The sequence below is a fragment of the Musa acuminata genome, chromosome BXJ2-3, assembly GCF_036884655.1.
Source record: "Musa acuminata AAA Group cultivar baxijiao chromosome BXJ2-3, Cavendish_Baxijiao_AAA, whole genome shotgun sequence".
NCBI lineage: Eukaryota > Viridiplantae > Streptophyta > Magnoliopsida > Zingiberales > Musaceae > Musa > Musa acuminata.
In genome coordinates, this window is record NC_088340.1 from 7,199,662 (window position 1) to 7,214,336 (window position 14,675).

General features: G+C 36.5%; 2 protein-coding genes across 3 annotated transcripts; one reads left to right on the plus strand and one right to left on the minus strand.

Moving 5' to 3' along the window:
* Nucleotides 1–2,965: 2,965 nt before the first annotated feature.
* Nucleotides 2,966–8,447, minus strand: LOC103977764 (mediator of RNA polymerase II transcription subunit 27). Of its 2 annotated transcripts, XM_009393368.3 has the most exons (8): nucleotides 8,090–8,447; nucleotides 5,327–5,492; nucleotides 5,118–5,177; nucleotides 4,158–4,623; nucleotides 3,984–4,043; nucleotides 3,759–3,827; nucleotides 3,470–3,513; nucleotides 2,966–3,393 (listed from the first exon to the last, which is right to left on the minus strand). In XM_009393368.3, the coding sequence occupies exons 1-8, from the start codon at nucleotides 8,388–8,390 to the stop codon at nucleotides 3,210–3,212; spliced, it is 1,350 nt and encodes a 449-aa protein (XP_009391643.2). In that variant the 5' UTR covers nucleotides 8,391–8,447; the 3' UTR covers nucleotides 2,966–3,209. The 2 variants fall into 2 exon arrangements, with proteins under 2 accessions (XP_009391643.2, XP_009391644.2); XM_009393369.3 differs by lacking the exon at nucleotides 5,118–5,177 and having other exon boundaries at nucleotides 8,090–8,444.
* Nucleotides 8,448–9,124: 677 nt separating this feature from the next.
* On the plus strand, nucleotides 9,125–12,633 carry LOC135607156 (large ribosomal subunit protein eL24-like). Its single transcript, XM_065098736.1, has 6 exons — nucleotides 9,125–9,228; nucleotides 10,173–10,216; nucleotides 10,777–10,852; nucleotides 10,937–11,038; nucleotides 11,627–11,775; nucleotides 12,218–12,633. The coding sequence occupies exons 2-6, from the start codon at nucleotides 10,206–10,208 to the stop codon at nucleotides 12,369–12,371; spliced, it is 492 nt and encodes a 163-aa protein (XP_064954808.1). The 5' UTR covers nucleotides 9,125–9,228; nucleotides 10,173–10,205; the 3' UTR covers nucleotides 12,372–12,633.
* Nucleotides 12,634–14,675: the final 2,042 nt, after the last annotated feature.

Sequence of the window (14,675 nt, forward strand, 5' to 3'; positions counted from 1 at the left end):
AAAGAGATTTACTGCAGGGGATGCAAGCAAGTTGAGCTTTATGGAAATGATAAATTCCATTTTAAAAGGTATAAATTATGCACATATTCAAAATGAAAAATGCCTTGCATCTTTTCTCCACCTAATGAATGGAAATGATGTTCACTTATTTGACCCCACTTGAAGGAGGCACAAGAGGTTTAAAGCCATGACTGTGTCATAAAAGTAAAGCACCATTTATTGTTTGGGGGTGGGGGGGGTGTGTATGTGAGCAGGTGGCAGAAGTGACTGGCATACCAGAGGCCAGAATCCATGGGATTCATAAATACACTCAAGTATGAAATGTTTCATACACTTGGTTATTCCTTTTAGGCTCCAAGTAGTTGGGGGGAGGCAAGAGCAATGCTTGTTGAGAGAGATCACTTCTTTGTTCTTCCAACCAGGAAGAGATCAAAAGCATCATAACTTGTTCCAACTAGCTCAAGCAACACCTCATATGACAAATCTAGACTTAGAATAACATGGTATAATAAACTGATAAGTGTGCAATGCAATGATTCAGAAATGATGTCAATAACTTGGTGCTCTCTTGTTTTCATCAAACAAATTGTACAACTAAAGGAACAATAAGTAACTATTATATTGAAATGCATAATGAGCCAAAATTAATGTTCAACAAATGTGACGCATTCCAGGTACAATTTTGCAGATTCATAAATGATACATACTTAACCAAAAAACAAGACAAACTGAAACATATAATTTTATTTGTACCAGCAAAGCACAAGCCTTGATGGGGATACTCTTCCATCTTGGCTTGAAGAACATCAATTGAAAATATTATTTCACCTCAACAACTTTAATAAAGAAGACTAACTTCTCTTATACAGCAGGGAACAGTAATCTTCCCAATGCAAAAAACATAAGCAGCACAGACATTAATTTAATTGTTACGAACCCATGCAAGTCGTGTTTGATTCTGTCATCATGGCCATAAACTGTTCATTGAAGAGTACTTTTCTTTTATGCCAACCACAACAATCAAAGTGCTGCAATGTGAAACTATTGCCACACAGAAAAAGCATGACTTTGTCATGTCTTATCTCAACAACTATTAATCGAACAGGAGTTCAAAGAGAACAAACATTGTTACTTATCATCTCTTGGGATTGTCCCCTTGTTGGTCCCATCTCCAGTAGCCTCAAGAAGCATAAGAGACATTGAATCCTGCATCATTCTTTCAGAATAATAGGGCTATTTTTGGTTCGTTATGCTATATAAATCAGTATATGCAAATAGTCAAGGGAATCATCAAAGACTACACACTTAGTTAGACTGTCGCTTCTGAAGATCAATGATTGAAGAAAAACTTGTTCCTATGTAGAAAAATGAAATTTGGTTGATAATCTCTCTCTCTCTCTCTCACGCGCACACACAACTTCATCTTGTTAGTCTTCTGAAAAGGAAAAAAATCTTAAAATTTTCTAAGGCTTTCTGAAAACAAGTGACCTGATAGACCTGGGTACTAACACCAACTGCAGATGTCACTGTACCAGTGGCAATAATCCTAAATCCTAAATCACAGATGCAGCAAATATAAAGATGAAGATAACTAGCATAACCTATTAACCATTACAAACTAATGGTAATCATGCAGATGAACTAAAAGTGCCATGCTTGGTGGCCTAAGTAGGTTACCTGGTCATTACATTGTCACAATTCAATGGCCTCTAGGGCCGTAGGCCTGTTGATCTAAGTATAACTCTTAACTGGGTGATCCAAAATGGCTGAACAAATTGAAATATTTCCCATTCAAGTTTAAACCTACCAAACACCTTCCTGACCACTTACTAAGATCAAGTCATCAGGTTTGTGCTGCAAGAAACTTTATATGGACAAGCAGATCTCCACCAAGTTCCGTAACGTGTGTGCCCTGCCTATTGAAGTTCAAAATAAAGCAAGAGGAACTCCCTAAGAAAATGGTGGTCAATGGAATATGAATGAGTTCCTCTTTCATGTACTTACAGTTGTGCAACTCCCTAATTCAGATCTCCTTCCACTTAATGTGACCTAGCTCATATTACCTTACCTTTTTCACCCATATTGCAAACCTCCAGTAAGAAATAAAGATCAACTAAGTCTTTGAATTGCTTTATTTAGGCAATAAGTTTCAATAATATAAGTTGAATGGGATGGATTTCTCACTGAAGGAAGGCTATGACTTCCAAGACCATAGCATTATCTATTGAGTGAATAATCCTGGTGAGGAAGCTATGACTTCCAAGAGCATTAGCATTCTCTATTGAGTGAATAATCCTGGTGAGGATCTTCCTTTAACTAGATAAGAAACTCACTGTAAGTTCAACAGAAAAATAAAAACAATATTATCATGGATACTATATGATTCACTTGTGACTATCATAGAGAGGCTAAAAAAAGAAATAGGTCAAAATACGCTGATGTCTAAAGACTCTAAACTACAGACAGAGCAAAAAAGCCAGAAAAATAATTGCTTCCATAATAAGTGAAAGCTGTTGTCACATACAGAAACCAAGAAAAAGATCAGGCACCCGCTATTTTGTTCCATGCAACCACGTGCTGATGTGCATATACAAAAGCGAGATGATTCAAGTTTAATAATGAACCACGAGCCTGAACAACAGATAATGATGATTTTGCATAGCTCAAAACCTTTAATAGGACCTTAGATTTAAAAAACTTTAAAGCCACTGCTGAGAACAGATGAGGCTTTAATCAGGATGGCATAAGAACAAGGGCTGATATTAACTGATATGGCTAATGGAAACTAGTATATCATATATGAAGGCTCAGAAAACTAAAAGAACATAGAGAGTTGAAAAGTAAAAAAGCAAGGTAGCAAAGACAAAAGAAATAGCGTACTCAAATTTGAAAATAGATTGTTCCATTAGCTGTAAGAAACGATCAAAGTAGCACAAATTGGAGCTATAGTCAATTGCTAATACTATGGCAGACAATGAAGCTAGCAGAATAAATAGGGAAATGTCTGCAGCTTTCTCTACCACATTTCATTTCAACAGAGCATGTGAAGTCCCAGCGGAATCATTTACAAGAACCAAGGAAAAAGAACTCAGATATCTTACCAGTTACTACTAGGTTAGAACATCATTTGCACTTCCACTGGGAAGAAACATAAAGCTGTTCAGTTATAAAATAGGAGAATAAATGGACATACAATGGTGGCAACAGTATCAGCAATCATCAGCAGAGCACCCAATATGATAAGCAGAAATATGATCTGGATGGACAGCCTTAGTTGGTGGAGTCGATTCAGTTTGGCCAGAAATAGTTGTCGTGGTTTCCTGATAGGCACGGTGAACAGGAGGTAAAAGCAAAGCTAATGATTTATCCATCACCAGAAGACGATCACATTTACTGCACAGAAAAATAACAGTTTAAATGTGAAAATACTGGCCTTGTACCAGGTGCAGTAAAATTACCATCATATTACCTGCAAGTTTTTGAAAACAATGTTTGATGGCTGCAGATCCAGCGCTGCAAGAAATGTAAAGTCAGGTGAGTCCACCACGAAATACCATAACATAACGAACAAGTTAACAAGGTAAAATTACTTTCCCGTTAGTTCATAAGGGATAGTTGCAATATATGCCATGTTTAAACAGCAATTAATCAAGTGGAAGAAAAAGGCTCTCTTGGCATGAAAGGATCAGATGGTTTATATGTGAGGTGGCACTACTAAGAAAGTCATATTTCTATGTACTGATAAACGTTTGACGTACCAAAAGTAGAGAAAGTGAAAGATTGTTATCCACACACACAAAGTATTGCAACGCCTTATCAGCATGCTCCTGCAGAGAAATAAAGGAATTGAGAACATGGCATACTTGTAAGAAAGCTGAAAGAAGCAAGTGGATTTCATTCCACTAACTTCTCTTTTGCTCGTTTTGGATAAGACTACTGTACAAAAATAAGAAGGAAAAAAATAAAACTCAAAGAACACTTACTGTGACATGCCTAAACACATGATGAACCGATAAACCTCTTGCATGAATGTGGTTTCCTCCCTAGAAAAGTATTCCAATCAGAAAACGGAAATAACATGTAAAGTTCATTTACCAGACAAAAAATAGAGCATATTTTACCATTTATAACAATAAATAACAATGTAAATCTCATACCTCATCAGTAGCAAAAAATGACACAGCATCAGGGTTTGTGGATCCTGCTGGATGCAATGATACTACAGCTCTAAAGACGGAAGGAACCAGCAATTCAATAACAGCTGCTTGATCTGCAGCAGCAACATTCACAGAACCAAATCTTGTGTTGCTTGAGTGATTCAAGATCTGCTCCTTTAACGGATCTGATGAATTCTCGATTGCAGAAGAGGATAATAAGGAAGCTCTTTTTAACCAATCCAGGCGCTGATAAGTAAAGATTCTTGCATTTGGAAACTCATGTTCCAAATCTTTAAGGATATCAGACAAAGATTTTTTCTCTCTAAGCTCTTCTCTTTGACTCATGATCAATCCTTGGGAATTCAAACGTTTCTTGGCAATTCCAATCTCCCCATCACCAGATACTTCATCATCTAGGTGAGGGAAAAACCGCCTCTTCTGATCAGTGAATGCCTTAAGAGCTAACCTGCGAATAATTATTATATGTAAGTTCCCAAGCAATGTCAAGTTTCTGGATACAGAGCTGGATGTTTTAACAATCTATTTGACCATTCAATGTTTATCGTAACTTCAAAACAAATTGTGACTTTTGCAGATAAAAAATTTTCATCCATAATAGTTTGCCATAAGGTGTCCTAGCATTCATAAATAGTCCAAAACAAAGATCTAATCAATGATGCCATGCTGCATGCTCAAGAACCACATTTCAAGAAAAGACAGTCATACCAAGCAACTAGCCAAACAAAATGATCAATTCTTCATTGATGTTGATTTCAAGATTTAAAAACATAGTGATTAGCAGAAATGTGCCATTGTGACTCATGATTTGTCATCAATAATAAATTATGATGAAAAATAGTCAATTAAGAAAGAGGGAGCAAGGACACTATGGAAAAGTTCACATGTATGCTAAAGTAACACATGGTTTATTAATAAATGAATTATATCCTAGGGCCTAACCCAAATATACGAATGAAAAACTTGGCATCCTCAGCAATATCTGATGCCAGCATTCTTTTCCTTCAAATAACAATAAATTATAATTAGCATAGAACCATAAGTTTCAAAATAAACAAAGATGAACAATCAGTCTCTAGCCACTTTATAAGGAGTATAAAGTGCAAAAATTTTATTGTGATCGCAACCATTTGAAGATCAACTTATCCTACCTGGTTCTATCAACAGCAGATGCACCAGCTTGTCCAGCAAGTTGACGTTTCCAAGCATATGCAACAACAGCACCATCTGGGCAAACAAGGGGCATGTGTAAGCCCCAAGAATTACCTCGTGACTTAAGGGACCCATTTAATACTCCAGAATCTTCCAGTTGTCTTCCTAAAGTGCAAAGAGAATAATCATACTGCAAGTTTTTGAAATATATGGAGACAGCTAAATAAATTAATTTAACAATGAATCATACAAAACCAGCAATTAAAAGGGATGAATCAGGGTTGCTGAGTAACAACATGCAAGTTTGATTAATTACTACTTTCATTTGGTAGAAATTATTGTAGCTGGACACTTGTGAGCTAGCCCATGCAATACCATTTTTTTCGCATATGTTGGCTGAAATAAATAATAAATTAAAAAGTTGAAAAAAAATTTAAGTCAAAAGCAAAGCAAAGATATAACAGATACCTAAAATCACTTGACAACTTGTATCATCACACTCATGGCTTGTAGCTTCAAGTGAGAGCTGAAGGAAGGCTAAAAGCTGGTACTCTCAATTACAGCATGGGCAAACAGCAATTAAGTTGGTTCTGGACCAATTTCAACTGTTTCAATTGAAATGCAGTATTTGTGTCAATTTACTCCAGAAGAGATCTATTAAATTGGGTCCAGTTATCAAGGTTGAGGTTTATTTCTGTTGTGTAAAAACCTACCAATTTCTTGCTCATAGAACCTTTTTCCCTCTCTTCTAAAAGAGTCTTCAAACTTGCACTCAATTTTGTCTACCTCTTCTTTTCTTAATCAAGCCAATAACTACAAGTTTATTTCAAAATCAAGATCATAAGATATTTACTTATCCCAGAGAAAACATAGCTTAAAGTTAAGTTTCAATATGCATCCATTTGTTAGTTGCTATTTTGAAATGTATACATTTGTTCTGCCTGTAAATGCCTTAAAATTGTTCTTGCTCTTGTACTTTCTCAATCTTTTTCTTTTCTGTTATCTTTAAAATAGCTGCCAAATCTCCAGATACAACTGCCAAAAATGCTCCATTACGATCATTGCCCCACATTGAACCTTGGAAACATGATTGTGTTGTTGTCATGCCATCCATTTAATAAAAAGAGTGTCATTCTACAGTTGCTAACATCTCCTAAAGTTGAACAACCCCTAATCTGCAGTCCAAGAATTCCTGGTATATAAATATTTCTCAAGAGCCTGAAATTTTCATTTAACTTTGTATGCCATTTCCAAGAAAATATATTGGTTGATGCAACCTTAAGGTCAAGGAACTCTAAGTTGGACCATAGCTCTGCATGTGCCTTTAATCTCTTAGGGTATTCAAAGAAAACTACCATAAAGAACTTACGATTTTATAAATCAAGATCAACTAGAATGCCTTCGTAGTACTCTTTAATAAATTTTTGATACAATTCATCATTTAACATGCCATGAGAAATTTCGGTCTGATTATATAACTAGTATATTTCAGTCTCAAATTTTACAAATGCCCTGTCTGCAAATGTGTAGCTGAATCACCCAAACAAATATTCATTGAATGCACATTTGTTAGAAATTACTGGGATCTATTTAAGTGAAACTCCTTTGTGGATTTCACTGATTTCAACATATGGTAACTTGGCACGTGGCTTGAGGGTGACATGGGTTCCACTAAAGAAATAAAAAACAGTTCTAGAGCTATCATAGCAAATTCTCTTTGGCAATTATGGATAAACCGAAATGATTGTCACTATCGAAATCACCAGTCTAATTATGAATCTCTTAGGAGGAACTTAGTAGCTGCCACTACCAATATGATTAAACAATCACGGGAATTTAATGGAGCCGAATCTATTACTTTGACAAATGGAAATAATTTGATTGAATCATGAAATGTTCAAATTGAATGTGATGGATCATTCTCTCATAAATTTTTTGCTGCAGGCACAGGCTATTTAGCAAAAGATACAAATGGCATATCTTTGGTTGCTGGATGTTCTCCCTGCAGAAGCAGGGAGCCCACAACAAGCTAAGGGACAGGCTATCCTGGAGGCTTTACGAAGAACAAGGAGCAAAGGATAGAGGAAGATTTTAATTTGTTCTGACTCCCTTGAGTGGCCCAAGTTTATATATATGGCTCTACTCAAATAACCAGACACTTGAGGGCTTTACTTGAAGATATTTTGGCCATTGCCTCAAAGGTTACTGTAATTGGATTTCAACATACAAGCAGAGAGGATAATTGCTCTGCAAATAAACTAGCTATGTTGGGGTGAACTTCAGGGGCTGTATCCACCTGGGAAATTAATTTTGACTGGGCACTTCTGCCTTCTTGTATGTTACATTCTCATGATATCTAATGAATAGTTTTATCTTTTCCACAAAAAAAAAAAAAAAACATGCCATGAGAAAATTCCATCGGTTTAACAACCTTAGAGATAATATATCTATAAAAAGCACCAAAAGATCAGCATCTACCTTCTGAAACGCTAAAGAAACATTGAGCCCAAATTAAGAAAAAAATACTACTGGTACCAATAGAATCTAACACAAATAAAATCCAACACCAGAATTCAAGCCTAGTCCAGCATATTTTAATCTCGTTGGAACTATATTCTTGGTTTATTGCTGGTTCGAACTCAAGAAATCAGCGAGAGAATCAGTAATGAGATGAGTGAAATGAAAAATCTAATTCTCGATGCGAGTAAAATCGGAAAAATAATAAGAATGAGGGCGGGAAAAGGAAAGAGCGAAGAGGCTACCGAGCGCCCGGAGATCCTGGAAGTGCTGACGCATGGAGCTCTCCTCCTTGAGGATGAACTCGACGGCCTTGCTGTTCGATTGGTCGCGGGCGTCAGCCGCCATGAAAAGCGCCTCGAGTAGGCGATCCGCCCCCAGCCGGATGTCGGCTATGACGCGAGCGGCGCGGGTCAGCCGCTCCATGGCCAGCGCCACCTGCTTCGGAGGAGCCTCCGTGGTTGCGTCTCCCGCAGATTCCAGCGGATCCTGAGGCGCCGCCAGGGCCCCCACCGCTGAGGTCGTCTGCTGGGCTTGGGGCATCATCTCTCTTCGCCCCCTGGGGCTCTCTTTCTCTCTCGTCTTATGGCGGAGGGGAAGAGGAATGTGCAATTATCCAAATAGCCCTCCCTACGTTTATTTTGTTCTACTTGAGTCCTCTAATGTAAAATACCAAAATGGGGGGCCATAGCTACGAAAATAGATATTAATAAGGGTCCTTTAAGAAAAATACCCCACTGGTATGGAAAATGGCCGACTGGGGGCCTTCACTTAAAAATAATTGATATATAAGGCCCTTCTCAGAAAAGTTACTGCGGCCTTACTTCAAAAATAATACATATTATAAGCGTCTTTTCAGAAACTTTACCCATATAGTTTTGGGCCGAACGGAAGTCGGCCCACTTTTCTTGGGCTTGTGAGTCGTCTTGATGACAATCAATGATGACAATATTTATATTTATTTATAGATAAATATTTTAGAAATACTAAAAAAATTAAAATAAAAATGATAAAATAGTAAAAAGGAGCAGATCCCCTAAAAATATTTATGGCTATGCCTCCAATAATTTTTATCTCCTAAAAAATATTAATGTCAATGCCTTGAATAAGTTAATAAATTTTAATTTGTATATCACAGTCGTCAGCCAATTCTTTCTCACATCCGAACGCATCTCCAAATACTGACCCCACGGAGCGGATCCCCTCCAATTATGCTTATAAAAGGAATCCGTACTCAGGATATGAACGGTCCCATATTAATCAAATAGACGCTGGTGTCCAGAAGATCCCAGCCCTTGGTTGGAAGACTTAAAAGACCCCACTCCGGCCTAAGATTGAAGCGGCGATTTCGGAGCCTCCCGATTGGCGGCTAGGGTTTCTTTCGGTACGTAAGCCTCGACGGAGCTGATCCCCCTTGATCTCCTCTTTGCCTCGTTCGATCTGTTTATCGATCTGGATCTGCTCTTAATTGTTCGTTTCTCATGCCAATATGCGTTGGATCACATTCGGTTCCTTGCAGAAATGCGAATAGATTTCAGGTTTAGGGTTTCTGAGTCTAACTTGAATTAAGAAACGAGTAGGTAGTTGTGTATTTTTCTTCAAGAGAAGCAAACTTTTGAAGAATTTATGCTGGTTTTACCAAGATGGACAACGTTAATCGGAAAATGTTTGATTCATCCTGCATATTTGTCCTAAATCTTGTCCTTGTAATGCATGCTATGTAGGCGTACTCGACATTGTTTGTGGTTAGCGTTTGTTGCGGTTCTTTGTCTGCTGGATGAGAATCTTACATCTTATTAGCAAGAAGTGATGTGGTTGTTTACTAATCGTAGTTTCTATGAACATTTCGATTTCAGCATTTTTATCTGTTCTGTACTTGAGTAATTATACTGGCTTCTGTATATATAGGGACATCGTAACTTTAAAGGTCGTAATGAGCAAGACCCTTCACTTAGAAAAGAACCCTTCTGAGGTTTTTACGTGTCTTTTTGTGTGAAAAATAGAGCAAATTGTTTTATGCTTACTGTAGTGAATGAAATATTTTCTTTTCTTTGGTGGATCCAGCATTGAACTTTTATTATTTTTTCCACAGTTTAGGCTGCAAAGTTTTATTTATTTTCTTATAATACTGTAATTGTTTGTTTGGGTGTCAAACGTAATAAAAGATAATTGCTCAGTGAACTTGAATTTAGCTAAAGAATTGCTGTTCGATGAAGTATCTAATAGAAATGTTGAATATCATTGTGTTTCCAGTGCATTCCCTCTAATTTCTTTTTACCTCGTGTTGCTCTGTCTTTATTTTAATCATGGGATATGAAACTTTTGTAGGTAAGCTGTTAAAATTTTCTTGAGGCAAAGAAGATGGTACTCAAGTAAGTTACTTTGTTCATCACCATTTTTAGCACTTTCTTTATGACATGTGGGAACTTCTGACCACAAAATTTTCATTTGACTCTTAGCCATATTTGACTGCCCTCCTTTTCACATTCCTTGCACTTTTACAAGCGATCTACTCTAAGTATGTCCCTTTTCAGTATAGTAAATGTATTTAGTCAATAGTGGACTTGTCTTATTCTGTATCTTGGTGCAAGCCTAGGGTTCTAGCACCTAAGCTCTTCGGAAGTGTCCTACTTTTCTTCAATTATGTTTAGTTTATTTGTCATGCATCAATTATTTATTGACCAAATCAAAACCCACAATATATATATGTATATCTATATATACTTATATATATGTATATCTATATATATTTTTATTTATATATATATGTACATATATACATATATACATATATATATCGTCAATGTTGCATCAGCAATGCAAGGATACAAAAACTAATGCCCTTGACAAGACTGTCTATGACAGTGGATTAGGAATGTTTTATAACTAGTTGGTGGATTTTCATAAGCTAATAGTGTCGTTTGGATTACAGGACCGAGCTTTGTCGTTTTAGTGGTGCAAAGATATATCCAGGGAAAGGCATCAGATTTGTTCGATCCGACTCCCAGGTAATATTTGGAAGTCTTTGAGTTTCTCTTTGTCTTTTAATGTGGATGTACTTGTTACATCATTATGCTACTCTTATCTTTCAGGTTTTCCTGTTTGCCAATTCAAAATGTAAACGCTACTTTCACAATCGATTGAAGCCTGCAAAGCTTACCTGGACAGCAATGTACAGAAAGCAGCATAAGAAGGTATATTATTATAAGCTGATTTTTTCTTATCTGGGAAAATGAGGTCAAGAGTTATTTTCCTTGGACAAAGTCTGTTATATACATATAATGTCCTTAGTCTATTGAGGATCTATGCATGCTCCATGAAGTATACACATAGAAGAACTTGGACAGGAGAGATTTTCATTGATTGCTACTTGACAATAAGAGCTTATCTTTTTGCCCCATCTTAAGTTGCTTTCATGGCTCTGGCACAAGTTCGCTTTCTCTATGACACTGACATGGTTAAACAATGCTGATTTGCTTTTACTTGTTTTGTTGCTGTAGGATATGTCTGTCATTGCTACAAATTGAGTCCTTTTCCTTTGGTGTAAAGGAAGCAAGTAGTTTAATTGGCTAATCTAGCGTCCATCAGACTTATTTATGTGTAATGACTATTTAAATGCAAAGCTCATTTATTTCTGGTGCAAAATTCATTTGTCAGTGGTAATTCACTAGTTGCCGAGCGTGCTTATTTGTTATCCAGTTTGGCTTAGCTTTTTAAGAATGATTGTTTACATCTGCTATCATTGAAATGTACCCTTTGGTGTTTGTGAAATCCTTGTCTAGGATATTCATGCTGAAGCTGTAAAGAAGAGACGCCGTACTACAAAGAAACCTTATTCAAGGTCGATTGTTGGTGCTACTTTGGAAGTCATTCAGAAAAAGCGAACAGAGAAGCCTGAAGTTCGTGATGCTGCTAGAGAATCTGCTTTGCGGTAAAGCTCTCAATTCACAAGCATTCATGTTGAGTAGCATGACTAATTAAGAAAAAAAAGCACAACTAATCTCCACTATCCTACCCGACCACTTTAAAATGTTTCAATAAGTTTTCCAGAATGTTCAACCTATAATTGCTACCCATAGGGGTATTTGATACTCTAACGACTATCTTTCTTTGGGGTGCTGACTATTGAAAACACACTCAACCTATCACTTGTATCTTCTCTGTAATATAGTCTTAATTCCCAAATGCATTTGATTTAGGCTTGTAGGAAAGCTTATCTGTGATCATCTCAGCTAATAATACCAATTGTTAAGTGACTTAGTAGTTCATTAGCATCCTTCAGTGAATGTCCTTTAATGTGGGATCGTTGAGAAGACTGTTCTGTTGCATTCCTAGAAAGGAACTGAAATTTGGTTTACTTTTTATTTCTTCAGAGAGATCAAAGAACGAATTAAGAAAACCAAGGATGAAAAGAAAGCTAAGAAGGCTGAGATAGTGGCTAAAGGTCAGAAGAGTACACAGACGAAGGGCAGCATGGCAAGGGCTCCTAAAGGCCCTAAGCTTGGTGGAGGTGGTGGGAAGCGATGAACGGCATTCTGGCTGCTGTGATATGTCTCTTGTGTACCCAAGTAAAAAAACAATTTTATGCACTATTTTCAGGATTCATTGTGGTTTTTAACTTTCTTAATAGTTGTTTAGGTCTGCCTACTTTTGAACATTTTTCATGACAACCGCAGCTTCTAGAAATAACTTGATATTCTTGAAGGTAAATTTTGGTGTTGTTACCAGTTGAACGTTTTGTTCTGTACTGTTTCTTGATCGGAGGTTTTCATACTAGTTATATTCTTTACTTTATTGTTGTCGATTGCTTGCTTAGTTAATATTTGATTGCTGTGGTGGAATGTGTCAACATTTTGCTTTGAGATTTAATCACTATGCTGTGTATTTTTAGTGGATAGGAAAATGAAGAGCTGCTTGAACACTGTTTGACATTTGACGTTAGGAATGATCTAATTACCTGGACGTAGTTGGGAATTTTTTGTCAGGTAATTCCTGTTGGTGCCTAAAGTGTTTCTTTTGTTTTGTGTAATCAAGCTGAGAAAAATCCCACTGGCCAAAAGAAATCACTTAAAATGCTATAAAAAAAAGAAAAAGAAACATGTGGTTGGTCGGTTTTGCTGCAGAAAATTGTTACAAAAAAAAAAAAAATCAAATTTGCAGTAGTAAATTGGTTTTTTTTCATTGGTTCCTTTATGTTCAAATTTCTGTACAGCTAGTTTTTGTACATTCTGCAAGACTTAATCACATATAATCCTCAGCTTGAGATTTAATCACCCTTATACAATCGGCCAAATGGTTGGAGCTCTGTAACCAATTGATTTTGTGATATTTAAGCAAAAATAAATAAAATGTTTACAATCAATAGAAAACAGACTTTATTCTTGGTGGAACTGTTTTGCCTCTGTTGAGGTTATGGATTCTATTGTTAACATTGTTTGTTGATAACTACAAAGTGCATTCTTCTTATGATAAGTTTCCAGGGATTGGGCACATGCAGGTCCTGATACCCTTCTCTAAACAGTCTTAGTTCTTACTCAAAAGAGCTAATTATCAGTTATTATTTTACTTCATTGGTTTTACAGATATCTAGGCTTTCAATTGCTATGCACAACCAGATATATATGACTGTGACATGTGTAGCTTTTTCTTACCATGCATTTTATACTATATATAATATCTCCACCAAAACAGTGTTATCCATCTTCTGGGGGAAGGCTTCATGTCAAAACCAAAGTGCCGTTTCCTTTGGCACTTGGCATCAGAATTTTTAATATCCCAGCATTTTGTTCAGAAACAAGCACTTGACTCAATTCATGAATCTCAAGATCCTCCCTCAAGTGATATCCTCACATTGAATCTTAATCATGCCAACAATAGTTTTTATGTAGGGTGCTAATTCAGCTCCCTTGAAGAATTGCATTGAAAGAAATTATTTTATCATAAGAGATAGATCATTCATGTTCTTATTCATAGATGGGGATGACAATTGTACAGTTCTTCTTGTCAAAATCTCCTAAAACTAATTAATCTACTACTACTACTACTATTACTTATTGTCATGTTCAATGTTTGATATTATCTGATTTAAATTCTGAGAACAGAAAAGCTTTCCTTGCCTATATTTTAACCATAACTAGTTTTTAACTTTTTAATAATATGATGGCACATGGCACCTGTGAAATTCCAATCTTGTGAAGCAATCTGGCTATATTTTTCTATTTAGGTCTTCTCTTTTACTAGTAAAAATTCTTTTAGTGACATATTATGCCATCATTTTCCAGCTTCCTCCAAATCCCCAAAAGAACTTGTATAAGTTGTGTTACTATAGATGTCTCTCTGGATCTCAATTCCTTAGGCCCACTTGGTTTCATCTTTCCAAGGAATTCATTTGATGCTACTGATTACTTTATTGGCTGCCAGGTGAGATCCATGGGACCTGCACCTCCCCCTCCCCATGAAAGGGCTCAAAGGTGCTTCTTTTTGTGTGCAGACAGTGAGAAGTTGTAGAGTTGTTCTCACTTCTTCACATGTAAAATGTTATCCATCATCAAGTTGCATTATAATAAAGGAAGACCTCCCCACTTGCATCACTTGCTCCCTTGATTAATAGGAACACTAAAATGATGGATACATACTTCTTTCATGGCTTCAAGTGTCCAGGATCCCCCAAAGATAACTTCTCTTGAGCTTTTCATCCATTAAATTTGTTTTATTTTAGTATGCATGTTATGCAATACTTGAATGAAAAAAAATATAATCATAGAGAAAACAAAACTCTTACGAATGGTCTCCTCTCAATCTACTTGCACACTTGTCTTGCCACCATGAGAC

Bases quoted from the DNA above. Each gene is read 5' to 3' on its own strand.
- LOC103977764 (XM_009393368.3), bottom strand. From the start codon at position 8,390: ATGATGCCCCAAGCCCAGCAGACGACCTCAGCGGTGGGGGCCCTGGCG. The intron at 5,493-8,089 runs GTAGCCTCTTCG...TTTGCACTTTAG, and splicing joins CCAGGATCTCCGGGCGCTCG to GAAGACAACTGGAAGATTCT. The intron at 3,394-3,469 runs GTAATATGATGG...TTTTCTGTGCAG, and splicing joins TTGTTTTCAAAAACTTGCAG to TAAATGTGATCGTCTTCTGG.
- LOC135607156 (XM_065098736.1), top strand. The intron at 10,853-10,936 runs GTAATATTTGGA...CTTATCTTTCAG, and splicing joins TTGTTCGATCCGACTCCCAG to GTTTTCCTGTTTGCCAATTC. The intron at 11,776-12,217 runs GTAAAGCTCTCA...TTATTTCTTCAG, and splicing joins GCTAGAGAATCTGCTTTGCG to AGAGATCAAAGAACGAATTA.